The sequence below is a fragment of the Mustela nivalis genome, assembly GCF_964662115.1.
Source record: "Mustela nivalis genome assembly, chromosome: 9".
Lineage (NCBI taxonomy): Eukaryota > Metazoa > Chordata > Mammalia > Carnivora > Mustelidae > Mustela > Mustela nivalis.
The window spans coordinates 22,162,782-22,178,092 of record NC_139028.1 but is presented as its reverse complement, the minus strand read 5'-3'; the positions used below and the strand labels follow the sequence as shown (position 1 = coordinate 22,178,092).

General features: G+C 60.7%; 1 protein-coding gene and 1 long non-coding RNA gene across 48 annotated transcripts in view; one reads left to right on the top strand and one right to left on the bottom strand.

Annotated features, from left to right (window-relative positions):
- The window catches only part of PHLDB1 (pleckstrin homology like domain family B member 1), a 45,203-nt gene extending 29,975 nt beyond the window's left edge, over positions 1-15,228 (bottom strand). For 16 of the 47 annotated variants that reach the window (XM_082683547.1, XM_082683509.1, XM_082683511.1 and 13 more), the window contains exons 1-6: positions 14,586-14,682; positions 12,900-13,314; positions 9,536-9,616; positions 8,735-8,858; positions 7,626-7,796; positions 445-570 (exon numbers count right to left, since the gene is read on the bottom strand). In XM_082683547.1, coding sequence (XP_082539673.1) covers positions 445-570; positions 7,626-7,796; positions 8,735-8,858; positions 9,536-9,616; positions 12,900-13,314; positions 14,586-14,638 — 970 coding nt within the window. In that variant the 5' untranslated portion in view covers positions 14,639-14,682. Of the gene's footprint in view, positions 1-444; positions 571-3,231; positions 3,370-7,625; positions 7,797-8,734; positions 8,859-9,535; positions 9,617-12,899; positions 13,315-14,585; positions 14,685-15,138 lie in introns of those variants that run through there. The other 31 variants (XM_082683504.1, XM_082683526.1, XM_082683546.1 and 28 more) reach the window with 9 other exon arrangements.
- LOC309840965 lies at positions 3,459-11,422 on the top strand. Its single transcript, XR_014298869.1, has 3 exons — positions 3,459-3,622; positions 9,748-9,928; positions 10,694-11,422. It is a non-coding gene; the product is annotated as an uncharacterized lncRNA (long non-coding RNA).
- Positions 15,229-15,311: the final 83 nt, after the last annotated feature.

Below are 15,311 nucleotides of genomic sequence, written 5' to 3'. Positions count from 1 at the left end.
GCTTGGTCTGGGGGAGGGGCAGGGCCCACAGACCTAATCACCAGCAGGTGGGACCCACCAGCACCTGCACCGGTTCTACCTAAGGCTTCCCTACTCCCCCTAAGGCCACCGTCAAGGGTGAGGTTCCCAGTGGTGACACAAAAGGCGCCTAGTGGTTAGGGTCCCAGACACTGAGGTGGCATCTTCCGGGGCAGTGGGGCTGGCAGAGCCCTCTGTCCCTTTGGGCACATGATTCCCCAATCCCAGCCAAGCAGCACTTCTTGGATCTCTCCCAGTAGCCAGACAGCCTGGCATCCTCCTCCCGCGGCCCAATGGCAGGTGGCAGCAAGCCTAGATCGTGGGTATTGTCCTGCCCTGACACCACAAGCACGGCTGGAAGGGGCAGGGAGGAGGACAGTCCAGGAATACCGCCAACCCAACCCCCGGCCCCAACTGGGCGTCTACCTGAGCCAGGACTGTAGGGGGGCCCTGGGGCCCGGCCCCCTGCCGGAATCATGCTCTTCATCCACTTGGCTTCGGCTGGGTGGTTAAAGCGGAGGAAGGTGGACTGGCCCAGGCACAACATACAGCCTACAGAGAGAGCAAATGCTGAGAAGGGCAGACAGGGCTGAGGCAGCGTCACCCCGAAGCACTAGCGGGCTCCGGAGAGCCCCGCCCCCCCCGCACTGTGCGTGCCACAGTGGCAGTGTGGAAAGAGCACTGGTGTGTGAGTCCCACGTCCTAACTCTCGTTGCTAGTGGTAAGATCTTCGGGTGAAGTCACTTCCCCTTGGAGTCCGGTTCTCTCAGTAGAGAAACAAGGACAGAACCACGGACCTTGCAGAGTTAGTAAGACAATGTCTGAGACGGCGTCCTGGGATCGGAAGTTCTTCAGAGAACACAGTCGCCCATGTCCCCCCTAAGCTGTACCAATGATCCATCCATCTGCCCCTTGGGCGGAAAAGTCAGTCTGAGAGGCAGCAATTTCCAGGATCAAAAAAGCTCTGAGACAGGGGACAGGGAAAACCCATGAATCAGTTAGATGCCCCCCAGAGAAACCAGAATTTGCTTCCTGGCTCCCACTCCTTATCACCCTCCTTATCATTGCGTGGCCTAGGGAGAGCCATCACCCTCTTTCTCTCGGACAAAGCACGCTCTGGCCTGACGTCTTCCCGCTCCTTGGTCTTCTCTGGAATCCAGCCAAGCCGAGGGGCAATGGGCCCTGCCTCAGCCAAGCACATTCCCAGGCAGCAGACACAAGCCCAGTCCTGCCCAGTAAGTGTGACTCCATGGAGAGGGGAGGGTATGTGGGCGCCAAAAATGTAGCCAGGGGCACCAAGAGTGTGCACAGCAGCAGGTGTGCCCGCGGGCACCTGAGCCTGGCTCATGGCACTCCTTCTCCTGGACAAGCCACAGGATTCCTGCAAAAGATGCTGTGTTGGGAGACACCAGAGGCCAGGGCCCTCTACAACCACCCTCTCAGCTTGTCCACACCCATGCCCCCAGCCTATTGACCCAATCTGGTGCCACTTGGCACCCCTGAAGCTTCATGCCAGTCCGAGCTAAGACTGGCATGGAAGTCTACATTCCTGGACGCTGAGACAATTCGGCTCAGGCAAGCCACAAGGGCAAGGGGCATCCAGGCCACGTGGATACCGTGGCAGGCCCCCCACTGAGAAGCTCAGAAGCCCGCCCACGCTGGTGGGGAAGGGGCTAGCCAGCTGAGCAGTCCCTAGCACATAACTGGAGTGGGCAAAGCCACCCACTGCTCCGGCACGCCCAGAGGCTCTCCCAAGCGGTGGGCACCAACAATTCTAGAGACTGATGGGTGGTCAGGCAAGAGGGGAGCCTACCCCACCAAGCCACCAATCAGAGGAGCTGATTCCAGAGTAATCATAACCGGAATAAATAATAGCCAACCCCACTTACACCTAATTACAACCACAGCTGTTTCAGAACAAGCCCTGCTGGCCCCTCCCCCTCCTTTCAGCCCTTTAACAAGCTAATTAATAAGGAGTTCGCAGGGTCTAGACAGACCCACTCAATTCTAGATTGATGGTGAGAAGGGGTGGGAAGGGGTGGGGTGGGGGAGGGTGGGGGAGGATATGGGAGCCTCATCACACAGCCCAGTCTGGACAGAGGTGTGGAGCCTGAGTGGATTCCAGCCCATCCTGCCAGGCCCACCCAAGGAGGCAGTGGGCACCCAGGGACCCTCAGCCCTGGCTTCTACAGCTGAGAGCTCCCTGCCCCCTCTTCTGCCCCTCAGCCTCCTGCACTGAGGGGGTGTGGCCTGGCTGCCTCTAAGCTATAAATAGGTGATGCCAGGCAGCAGAGCTGGATCTGTATTAATAGAGCGGGCAGGAGGGCAACAGGCCTCAGAGCAGCTCCCTCCTGCCCAAATTAACTTTCTATTTGAACTCAGGGGCCCCAGGCATGGCCCCAACTCTGGTCCATCCTGCCCCAAGGGCCTGCCTAGCCTGTTTCTGGGAGGAAACCTCCTTGGGTCCATTCCTGCCCGGCACCTCCAAGGGTCAGCCACTCAGGGAACCCCAAGAACCTCTCCTCCCCGTTAAAGTTGTGGTCCGAGCCCCCATCCCCAAAGGGCCCAGCTGTGTGTGTGCAGGTGGGTGGGTGAGAAGCTGCACATCTGGTGGGGAGGGGGTGGAAACCAGGGCAAAGGAGAGGGCGGATCCTATCTCTGAGAGACAGGGAGGGGAAACACCACACACGAGCACACTCTCCTACAAGCTCGCACATATACCCGCTGCCAGAAACACCCAGAGAGGCATACAGGCTCCCGCACTCGCGGGCTGACAGGCACAGCTCAGCTGCCACACAAACGGAACGGACCGGCCAAAGGGAGGCTGGGGTGCGGGGAGATGCGAGGAAGGGCCCCCGCCCTTCCATCAGAGACCCCTCTGGGCCCAGCACGGGCTTTCCCCGTCCCCATCAGGACCCCTCTGCCCCTTCCGGAGGCGGGTCCATGGAGGGGACTTCCGAGCGCGGAGGGAAGGCGAGGTCTGGCCGGCCGAGGGGTGGCCCCGAGCCCAGACCTCCCACTCACATGTGCAGGGCACACATGCCATCGAGTCTCACAGCACCCCCCCCCGGCTCCCCAAGGTGAGCCAGACCCCCACACACACCCGCGGTCGAGTCCCCCCACCGCAACCCGCAGACGCCCCTCCCAGGCCCCCGCCCCAGCCCCTCGGCGCCCGCTGCCCGGGAGCGGCGGCCGGGCGGGCGGAGCACTCACCGGCGAGCCCGGACCTCCGCAGCGCCGGCCCCCGCTAGCTCGGGCCCTCGGGGCTCCCCGCCCGCCCCGGGCCTGCGAGGGGGCGGGCCGACCTCCCGCGCCGCGGGCCCCGGGCTCGGAGCAGCCAGCCGCCAGGCAGCCAGCAGCCGCCAGGGCCCGGGGAGGGGCGGGCCGGCCACCGGCGGGGGAAGGGAGCCAGGGAGGGAGGGACAAAGGAGAGGAGGAGGGGAAGAGGAAGTGATGGAGGAGAGGAGAGGGGAGCGGGATGGAGAGGGCGGGGCGGGAGGGTGCGGGTGGCCAGCGGCCCGGGGACTCCGAGGCGGTGGGTGCGGGAGCAGAAGTGAGACCGGGAGGACAGGTGCGGGGGAGGTGACGGAAGGAAAGGTAAGAGGTAAGTGGAGGCCGGAGGGCGAAGCGTCGTCGGGAGGCAGGAGTGAGGAGAAGCAGGGTCTCCCTGAGAGCCCTCTGTGGCTGGCCTCCCAAGAGACCTGGGAAGGGGCCAGCTCCGCTGGCTGGTCACCTGGGGCCAATCACACCCTCTGGCCTCAGATCCCTTACCTACCCCTGAGGAGGTTGTCCTCATTGACAGCAAAGGTTAAGCTCCGACATTCCATGGCTCCCGGGGCTCCAGCTAGGTCACTAGGATCAGCTCCTGCCCTTCCTGTGCCACTGTGACAAGGTCACTCCTGGGCTGGGAGTTCAGGCCCAGGCTGGGCAGCACTGAGTCTCCCTCCCGTTTCCATCCTAAACACCTCCTCTTCTGCCCCTGCTCCCACATTCCCAGCAGCTCAGCTCACCTCCAGGCTGGACCAAGGTGCTATCCCTTCCCAGCCAGCCTGCTCCCCTGGGGCTCCAGAATCGAACCTCACCTCCTCCCAACTCCTACCACCAGTCGTGCTAGTCTGCTGGAAGAGCTCTCCCACCCCAGTGAGGCACCCTCCCACCTGGAAAACACAGTGCCATCTGCTTCTGGACACCTCTGGACAGCTCATTGTCTTCCAGAGACCTACCCTCTGGACACCAGAACCTTAAGGGACACACTTTCTCAGACGTACTCTATATGCTCAGAGCTCCCACGCCTCACTCACACCAACACACGGACACCACACCTTGGCTGTGCACACTGACACACACAAACACACTGTCTCTGACACGTGCTTATTCTCACCCCCATAATACCTCTCTTGGTTACACACTCATTCAGGCACAGACATCCTTCCACTCAGTCCCTGGAGAGACTCTGGAATCAAAAGCCAACCTCCTTAGAGAAAAAAATCATTTCTCCACCCTTGCTAAACACCTACCCACATTGCCATACTCCACACACGCTCACGCACACACGTATCTCACTCTCCTGAAGGAAAATGGGAGAACCATGTAGGGTTAAATGCAAAATAGGGGGAGGCTTAAACCAAAAAAAAAAAAAAAAAAAAATCTGCTCAGGAAGAATGATTCATCGGTCTGGAAACTGTGACAGCCAGCTGGACAGACCCAGACAGACACGGAGGATACCCGCCAGTGAGAAATAGGGCAGGAGGCAGGCACAAAGAAGGGAGCAGCTAGGAGTCTTTTTGCTTTTTCTCTCCTTCTTTTGATCCTTATCTTTTAGCAGAGCACAGTTGGAAGATTCACTCCCATTTCACAGAAGGAATAACTGAGAATTGGGTAGGAGAGGAAGAGGCTCAGTGTCCTGGATCCCAGAGGGAGCTGGCTGGATTACTCAGGGTTTCCCCGACCACATTCCAGGGAGCTCCCCCGCTTCTGGCCTTCACACAAGACCCTACCCACCAATGAAGGGCTTAGGGAGTGAAGGAGACGTGGAGACTAGGCTGGCAGCGAATGCTGGGAGTGGACAGGGACCTACTGTCTAGACAGCCTGGGCCCCGAGCCGTGTGGCTTTCTGGGTCCTCCCCTGATCCGTCCCCTCCCGGAGCTTTCATGTGGTCTGGCGCTGTGGTCCCAGGGTGGGGCAACCTCAGCCCGGTTGAGATTCCTCTTGGTTGAGATTCCTTCTTATTTTCTCGCTCACATTCCCATTTCCAGCTCTTGCTCCATAAAGAAGAGGGCAGCACGAGGTATGCCAGAAAACCGGGGTAGGGAGGTGGAATCGGGCTTGTCCTCGCTTCCCTCCCGTCATGCTGCAGTGTCCATGGCTTTAGTGAGAGCCAAAGGCCAGCTTCTGCTTTCTGCCTGCCCCCCCCACCCCCAGGCCCAGGCAAGGTCCTGCTGGAAGAGCCTGTCACCGCCATCTCTACTCCTCCTGACATGTGCCTATCCAAGTTGCCTCTGGCTGGCACAATGCCCAGAATGACGCACCTATAGACGGCCTGGCCCAGTCGGAATGGGCTCCTTGTTGTTTGTAGGGTAGCCCTCTGTTTTCAAAGAGGAGGGTCCTCCTATGCGCCTGGGTTGGGGAATGAGACAGGGAACCCAATCCTGTTGTACATATGCCCACAGACAGGCACGGGGCCAGCGAGTTCTCAGATCCACCTGGAACTACGTACATGGACACTCTGGTACCCTCCGTCCCGAGTTCACCCCCGTCCCCCACTGATCCATAAACACAAGGAGAGGCACAAACAGCGATACACAAGCCCTGAATCACAAACACATCCGGAGATATATAAACACACTCCAGTTACACAGACACACAGAGATAGCACACGCACACCCCCCCCACCACCCAGTTTCCAGGGAAACGCACTCCCAAGAATGTCCGGAGTGGGGCCAGGCAGGGCTGGGCTTGGTGCCTTGCTCCAGAGATGAGACAAGGAAAGCCTCAGCTCCCGGGAGCCCAGGGGAGGGGGAGTGCTAGGGAGAAGAACACCCGTTCCTTTGTGCCTCTGCCTACCCCTCCCGGGGCTGCCAAGCTCCTGAGACAGGCAAGCCCAGACAAGGAGGCTGTGGGAGTGGGAGGGAGCAAAAGGGAAGGGGGTTTAGGGTCAGAAGAGAGTGGGAGGGTACATACTTGGCAGGGTGGAACCTTGGCTGGGGAAGAGTTAGGGGTCACCGGGGCCACAGGAAATGCCTAAGAATTCCATCTTGACCCAGGCGCTCCCTCTTCTCAGGGAGCTAGAGGATGCTCTGGGCAGACTGCCCAAGAGGGCCCTTCAGAGCATCCGTTCCTGCACCCTGCTCACAACACACATGTGCGTGCCCACGAATGCCAGGGATCTGGGGCTGGGGGAGTGAGCTCCGGGCTCTCTCTCCAGCCTCCTTTGAACTCTGTCACTCCCTCTCCCTGTTGCTGGACCAGCTCACTTCCACACACCCAATCTCCAGGAAGATGTTCTCTGGGAGGCTGAAAGGGACTGTCAGGAACCAGATGGCATCACAGCCAAAGCCCCAGTTTGTGGGGGTCCCTCCCCTCAGCTGGAGGTGGAGAACTCGAGGCCCTAGAAGAGGCAAGGGCCTGCCACTGCTGCTGGGGGACCTGGGTCCCTGAAGCCACGTGGCCCCCTCACACTCCCAAGGGCAGGAAGAAAGGAGTAGGGCAAGTTTGGGTCTCCTGGGTGAGCTGTGAAGGGAGCAGCATCTAAAGAGAGCTTAAGGGCTATGAACAGAAGGACAGAGGGAAACAAAGGAAGGAGGGGGATTTCCACTGCCGAGGAGATTTCAGCCAGTAAGACATTAGTCCTCCCGCACAGAGTCAGGCTTGGCCCACAGCTCCCATCCTCACGTCAACGCCACCTCTGCCCCCCACCCCAGGCCTGCTTTTCCCACTCCTTTAATGTGACAATTCGTTGTATAAATGGATGCCCAGGGCAGACACACCCGGTCTGTCAAAGCACCACCTGGGCTGACCCCTGAACTGCCCAGTCATAAGAACAAGGAGCCCGGTTTTCAGAGCCACCTGACACAACAGAGTGGCCTGTGGCTTTGGGGAACAGGGTGCTAACCGTATTCATGACCCCAGAGCTACTGCGGACGCTGTTTTAACGGAGCGGCCATGTCCTCGGATCTCACCTTTGCTCCATCCCCATCCGGAGGGAGCGGCCTCCTTCCCCACCTCCCCGCCTCTTTTCAGAGTGACCCCCTCTTGGCATCATGAAACAACCCCATGGTTGTCCTGTCGTTCCAACTGCCCTCCCTTAACCATCTCACTAATGACCTGACCGAACACCACTCTGCCTGCCCTTTGAATGAGGTCACCAGGACGTCTCCCCTCCCCGCCAAGAAGTGACCGGAGAAGAAAAGCAGGCTGAAGACAAATCGGGATCCTAGAGGAGTTGGGGGTGTTCTTGAGGCACATGGAGAGGCCCCTGAGCCTCCCACTGGCTCTGTGTTACCATGGCAACCGCCACAGCAGGCTCGCACCCCCCCAACGCCCCTAGCCCAGGCTTTTCAACAGAGACCATTGCCTCCACCTCCCGCTTGGGGGCAGCACACCTTACCCTGAGTGAGCCGGGTGGGCTGCCGGACAGGGAGCCCATCGATACTGCAGACGTTGCCACAAGGGTGGAGGGTGAGGGTGCCCCGCACGTTCTCAATGTAGCAGTGCTCTGGGGCCAGCCCGGGACCCTGCAGGGAGATGTCCCTGGCTGCGGAGCCAATCACCGTCTTCCCTGAAGACAGAGGGCAAACTGAGTCCCAGGCTGGGCCAGGAGGGCGGCCAAGGAGACAGAAGCCCACCTCCTCCTGCACAAAGGATTGCTGCCTGCCACCGGCCACCCTTTTGGGGCCCCTTTGGTGGTGTCCCCCTTTGGTGGAGAAGGTCAGTGGGAGAAGCTCTGGGCAGGCAGAGAAAACTGGCTCACAGATGGGGGGACCCAGAGGACACAGAGCAGCCAGGCTCTACCGACAGAGAAAGGGAACTTCTTTCCTGCAGACCTTCCGCTAGTCCCTCCATCTCCTCGTCCCCAAGTCCTCTTCCTCCTTCATCCTGCTCTCCTGCTCCCCATCTCTTCCCCCCCACTTCTGCACCTGCACCCCTTGCTCTCCCTGGCTCCCCTCCGTGCTAAGGCTCTCCCCCTGGCAGAGCCCCTGGGACTGGTATTTGGAGAATGTGGGGAATGTAGAATCACCCAGGCAACAAGTGCAGCCAGGGGAGAAGCGAGGAGGCCAAGGAGGCCAGGCAGAAGCCAGCGGGGGAAGGGGGCCGAGCCAGGGCCTTATCTCAGGAGGTCGTTCCCCCTACCTCCCAGCCCTCCATGCTCCACAGGTAGCTGCTCCCACGCCAGGCATAGGCCTGGGATGGGGCCCCTTCCTTCTTGGCCACACTGGTTGCTAAGAGCAATGGGCTCTCCTGTTTCAGTGCTCTCCTCCTTGTTTCTAAACTAATCTTTAATCCCAGTCATGGAGCCAGATGATCTACCAAGGGGGCCAGGCAGTCCAGGGAGGCCAGGACAAGGGGGGCAAGCTGGTGGCGCGGCCTCGCATCTGGGGGAGGCGATCAAAGCTGACAAAGGGCAGAAGGGCCCCCGCGCGTGCCTGGGATCCAGGGCAGAAATGTCTTTAAGGACCAAGGGGTGGCGGGGTGGAGGGGCCACACCCCCAGACTTACCTTCCTCCAGAGGCAGAAGGGTGATGGCTGTGCTGAGCCGCCCACTGCCCAGGCTCACCAGATGTGGTTTGTCCGTCTGTACTTTCAGCCCCTTGCCTGTCTCAATCAAGTCCAAGGGCCCCTTCTGCAGGGGGTGGGGGTGAGGGATGAGTAGCATGAGACCCTTCAGGCCAGAACCCGAGCCCCCGAACCCCATCACACTGGCACTCCCTCCGGCACCTGCCCTCTCCGAAGGGCTCTGAGGGTGTCGAAAGGCTCAGCCCCAAATTGTGCACGGAGCATTATTACACTAAATTGAAATGAGATCTGAATCTAGGCCACTAACTTGTCCCACTGGATTTCTCAAGCGTTGGCTTAACTGCCCCCTTTGTCTATTAAGACACAAAAAAGGAGAAAGTGAGAGGAGCAGGTGGGTGCTGGAGAGGAGAAGGGGCTGCTGCAGAGGAGGGCCAATGCAGACTTGTCCCTGTAGACTTGTCCGTGGCCATCCCCTTGGCCACTGCTTGCCTCCAGGAAACTGAATCACAGTGGAGGACAGAGCCTGGGATCCAGGAGAGAGACACAGCCCAGGGTCAGTCTGTAAACCGGCTCCTGACTTCTAAAGAGTATATTCTGGGTGAACCAATTAACCTGATTCAGATAAAGCCTCAGCTGTTAATAGGCTTGGGACCTGGGGAAGGGTGGAGAGGAGCTGCTGCTCTCATCCCTGGGCTGTGGCCACGGCTGGGGCCATGGCTGGGGAGAGGAGCCAAACCCAGCCTCTCCAACAGCTCTCTTGCCCCTTGGCCTTGACCTGCTCACCTTTACCATTGCTTGGGTCTTGCATCCAGGGCCTCCCTGGTTCCTGTTAAGAGCGTCCATGGTCCTGGGGCTCCACGGCTCCTGGGGACACAGCAGAAGGCAGGTGTTGGCAGGGAGGCCAGGCGGGGGGGGGGGCGGGGGGGGGAAGGGGTAGGGTCTGCGGCCATGCTCCCAGGGGCGGGGGTGGTACCTGTCACCCTCATTCCACGCAGGCTCATGCAGAAGAAAAAGTGGAGGGAGCTCAGAGGCAGACACCCAGCACACCAGTCCTCACCCTTGCCACCATAAGCCAAGACCCCTAGAGGCCCCGCCTGTATGTCTATGCTTTCTTGCCTCAGAAATCCAGGAGCTAGGCTTCCGCGGCAGAGGACGCTCAGACATCTGGAGCCAGAGGTAAGGTGGGGAAAATCTACCTCAGTAAGGGAATCCAGGGTCCAAGAACTCCCCGGGGGACACCAGTAGCCAGAGACACCCCCCCTGGCTGGGTGATATTGCTGAGGCACTCCCTTCCCCAAACCCTCTCCTGCCTTTCCCTTTGTCTCTTTTCCCCCAAGGGTCCCCACAGGGTGTCTGCTTAAAGGAGACACCACAGGAAGAACTCAGCCATTCCTGTCTTCTGTATGTCTCAACTCCTACACCTTCTCTTCCCCAAAAAGCAGTCTCGCCCCCAGACAATCAGCGAAAAACCCCTCAGTGGTGACTAATAACAGGAGTACAGTTTTCTAGGTTCTTCATCTGATCTGGTGTGGTAGGAAGCTTAGGTCTTTAGAACCGAGGGTAAAGTAGATTCGGGTAAAGTAGATTCAAGAGCCAGAACTGAAGCTCTTTCCACGCTTCCCTTTCTCTCTTCCTCACGGTTTTGGTACCTTTGGGTACGAACGTGGGCCTGCGTGCCCGTCCCTTGATCATCTTGTTAAGGTGACAAGTTTCCCATTCGCTGTGGACATGGGGCTGGGGACGACTGAGAGAGAGTGGCTCCAGGTGGGAGGGAGACCCAGGAAGGCAGGGCTTCCCTCCACTTTCTCTTCCAACCCTCGACCATGGCCTAGTGACTTAGGAAGTGGGGGCAGGAGCCAGCATTCCAAGGAGTGCCTGACCCCCCTGGCCCTGGGGCCCAAGGGCCTCAGCCTTAGAGAGTTACTAATTTTACCCTCCCAGCTTCCACCCTTCCGGACCTGGACGACATCATGTCCGTCACCATGTCCACCCAAGCTGGCGGAAGAAAAACCGGAATTGGGCCTGGGGCCCACCCCAGCTCCGCCGGGGAAGAGGGAAGGCAAAGGCGGTTAACCTACACCAAGTTCCAAGCCGGCCTAGCGCCTCCCCAGGAGATCTGGCTGTGGGGAAGAATTTCCAGGGTTAGAGCCTGCCTGCTGTCCTGTTTCCTTACACTCAGGGGAAGCCCTCAGCATTCTCCCAGGAAAGGGACGTGAGAGAGTGAGTTGGGAATGGGGAGTTTACTAAAAGAGGAGTAAGAAAAGAAAAGAAAACAAAACAAAAATAATGGGGGAAGAAACAGCATCACCATTTAGTGGAAAGAGATTTAGGCTGGGATGCAATAGCCTTAAATTCTCACCCTGACTTTATTATTTATTAGGTGCAGGATCTTGGACAAGTTACTTAAATTCTCTGAGTGTCAAGTCATTCTTTATAAAAGTGGAATAGTGACTTTTTCACAAAAGATTGTCTGGATTAGTGCTTGCCTGTGGCTAAGGGTAGATGGAGAGTGACTATAAATGGGCACAAGATTTCTTTTTGGGGTGAGGGAATTGTTCTCAAACAAAACTGTAAATATACTCTAAAAAAATCACTGAATGTGCACTTTAATTAAGTGAATTTTATGGTATATATGTTATACCTCAATAAAACTGTTTTTAAATTTTTTTTAAGATTTTATTTGTTTATTTGACAGACAGAGATTACAAGTAGGCAGAAAGGCAGGCAGAGAGAGAGAGAAACCAGCTCCCCGCTGAGCAGAGAGCCCCATGCAGGACTCAATCCCAGGACCCTGAGATCATGACCTAAGCCAAAGGCAGAGGCTTAACCCACAGAGACACCCAGGCGCCCTATTTTTTTTTAAAGATTTTATTTACTTGAGAGAGAGAGCAAGTGAAAGCACAAGTGGGGTGTGGGGGAGGGAAAGGGAGAAGCAGACTCTCCACCAAGCCGGGAGCCCAAGGAAGGGCTTGATCCCGGAATGGGAGGATCACAACCCCAGCAGAAGGCAGACACCTAACTAACGGAGCCACCCAGGTGCCCCAATAAAACTGTTTCTTTTCTTTTCTTTAAGAGTGGAGAGTCAGCTCTTATATTAAATGACACTGTGTGAAGCACAAAGCTCCGTAAACATGCCGGTTATGAGTATGGGTTTCAAGATCTAGAACAAGTCCCTTCACCCTTTTCTATCAAGTTCGTCACCATTACCCTGTTCATTTATTTACGCCAAAGAATTTCAAGCGGAGATAAAGATTGTAAAAAAAAAAAATAATAATAAGGTTGATGGGGAACAAGACTGATGCGAGGAGAGGAGGAAATAATAATGTGAAGGAGAGGGGGAGACCAGGAGGGAGGTGTGAGGAGAGACGGAGAAGATCCGGAAAGATGTAGAAATCAGCATGTTGGAGGCCGTGGCCCCAGCTCAGAAACCTAACCCAGGTGAAGCGCAAAGCTACACCAGACCGACGCGTCCCGGTCGCACAAAGGGGCTGTCCCGCGGCCACCTGGGGGCGCGCTCTCCTCCGACCCCACCCCGGGCCGGGATGGCGAAGCGGCGCTGCGCCCGGGCGCCCTCAGCGGCCAACCCGCTTCCGTGGACCGGGCTACCCACCACCCCCGGCAGTAATTACCCACTCGGAGCGCCCCGCCCGGCCCCGCTGCCAAAAAAAGGCCCCTGCGGCGCAAGGCTGGCTCCCGGGAAGGAGGGACGCGAGGGAGGCGCCGCGGTCAGCCCCGGCTCTCTGGAGCCCTCCCGCACCTCCTGGGGACAGGGCGGCGGAGGCCTGGGAGCCGGGAGCCGCCGTGCAACAAGGGGGGACCCCGTGGCGGGCGAGGCCGGGGCTCCCGCGGGTGACCCCGCCAAAGCCCGGGCCCTCCGGCCTCCTCGCCCGGCGGGGACGCGTGGGCACCGAGGCCACGCGGGATCTGCCCGTCCCCAGACCTCTCGGCCTAGTAGGTGTCCAGAGTCACCGCTTGAGGTCTTGGCACCCTAACTAGGGTGAAGGTAGGCCCGAGCAAGGGCCGAAAAGGTCTGTAACCAACAGGCGCTGGAGGAAGTCCAGGCTCCAAATCGGGCCCCAGGCGAGTCCCCGAGCGGTGCCTTGCTCCTGCGCACCCCGGAGTCCCGCGGGGCCGCTCCAGGCCTCACCTGTGGCCGGTGGGGCCAGCCGGACCCTCGCCCCAGGCGTCGCATGGCGGTGGCCGGAGGCCTGCGTGGCCGAGCTGGGACCCTCTCCGCCCGCCGCCGCCTTCGCTTTCCCGACGCACATCCGCCCTCAAGGAAGGGCGGCTGGCAGGGAAGGAGTCGGGACAGGAAGGAAACTGAGGCTGGGAGCCCGGAGGGCGGGGGCCGGGGAAGGGCGTGGAAGGGGGGATATGAGGGCTCAGCGGCGGGACCAGGTGGGTAAGGGGAGACGCAGGGATGGAGGGGCGGGATGGAAGACGGAGACTGAGGGATTGAGAGAAAATGAGAGCTGGGGAGATTGTCAGGAGGGGAAGAAGGTGGGGAAACTCTCCGCGGGACTCCGAGCTGGTGGAGACGGAGGGACAGCGAGGCGGAGGGCCTGGGGGACAGAGAAGGGGATGGAGAGACTGAGAACGCGGAGGTCGTCGAGTAAAGGGGACGATGGCCAGGGGCAGCCCTAGAAGGTACAGAGGGGAGTGGAGGTGGAAATGGAGGGACGGGGAGACAGGGGAAGGGACGAGCAAGGGGGCTGAGGGCAGCCGCGGCCCTAAGTTGGGGCGGGACCGCAGGTGAGCGGCAGAGGCTCCAGGGGGCAGAGCCAGGGAGAGGCAGGAGTGTAGAGTGGGGCTCCGGTTCTCCAGGGGGAGAGGACGGGGTGCTGGCGAGCGCCCCTCTCCGAGGTTGCGGGCGGGGTGGGACTGCCGCCCGGGCGCGGCTCCTCGCTGGCCCGGAGCCTGTGCTGCCCAGGGCCGCCAGGTGGGACAAGGCCGCAGTGTTGGGTCGCCCCGCCCGCCGCGCACGCGGGACAAGCGGCCTTTCTTTGGCGGGGCGGGAAGAAGGAGCCGCTTGTTTACGCGGCCGGGGAAGGGGGCGGCCGCTCAGACACCGCCCGCTCCCCGCCGGGCAGCTGCGGGAAGGGGGGCCCGAGGGTGCACAGGAGGTGCGAGTGTGAGCGGCAGGGTGTGCGGACGGGAACTGCGTGAGCGCGGCGGGCCTCGGGTGTGAGCGCCGGCTTCGCGGTGCCGGGAGCGCAGCGCGTGCGGACTGCGGGCGGAGGTCCCGGCGTGCGGGAGGCTGCCCCACGCGCGACGGCGGCCGAGACCAGGGCTGCGCGCGCGGCCGGCGGGCGCGCGCGTGGGTGACACGGGGTGGGGCGCGCGGTGCCTGTCGGCTGCGTGGGATGCCTGACGTGGTGGGGAGCTTGTATTTGTGTGCGAGCGGTCCAATGAGTCAGCCCGGGAGACTCCGGGACGGTTGAGCTAACGGGACCAGAATGCAGCCCCACCCCGGCTCCCTGGGTACCCCGCCGGGCCAGGCCCCCGCTCATCCCAGCACCGGCGGAAGCGTCTGCTGGCGCCTCGGCAACCCCGCGCCGGGCAGCCCCTCCCCGGCCCCGCCACCCCCAGCCCCTAGTCCCCCGCCGCCTGCCCGCCGGTACTTCCCCATCCCAGAGGAACCCGGATGGCTGGCTCAGCCCCCGCCTCGGGGAACTCCGTTAGGGATAGGAATCCGGACCCTACGGGCGTGGCAAGAGCCTGGGGCTTCCCTCTCCTAAGCGTGCCCCATCCGGCCTCCCGGACCCCTAAAGATGCGGGTCCTCGGAGGAGAGCTGGGGAGACCCGGGACGTGCCTCCCGTCTCCTAAACACACCCAGGATTTGTCTCCCGGATTCCCACCGCCTCCGGGCTGGACTCCACACACATTCCTCGTCCATAGAGGCGGCCTGGCCGGGACAGGAGGGGAGCTGGCCCAGGAGGGTCCCCTCGCCCGGTGCAAGGCTCTCTGCCTGCGGTCGGCCGGAGAGTGGGAGGAGTGCGGCGCGGGCGGACGAGATTCCACGAGTGTCCGCCCGGCCGGCCATCTGGGTGCCTGCAGGAGAGACTGGCTGGGGCAAGGACCAGCGTCCCTCCCGGGGAGGAGCGCGAGGGCCCCCTCTGGCGGCTGCGCGGACAGAGGCTCCGGAGGGCAAAAGCAAGCAGCTGGCAGAAAAGCCGCGGAGCCGGCTCCCCACAAAGCCCCTTTCTATCGCCCCCCACCCCACTGCACTCACCTGGGGCGCCCCCTCCTCCCACACGGTTTCTTCTGGGCCCCCCAGCCCAGAGCTGATCTGAGGGCTCCCGCCAGGCCCTGGGACTTCCCCTTATCCAGTCCCAGCAGCGCAGCCAGCGAGACCCACGGGCCTAGTGGGAGAGAGCGTCCTTACCTCGCGCGGGGAGAGGGGGACACGGGTTCCCTCGCCTTGCTCGGCCGCCGCGGCCTCAGGCTCTGGAGGACACTGTTGCTTTTCCCTGGGAGCCCGCTGAGTGGGAGGAGAGCGAGAAGGTCCCGCCCCCCAGTCCCCGCCCCCGTCCCCCGTCCCGTCCTGCCAGGCCAGCC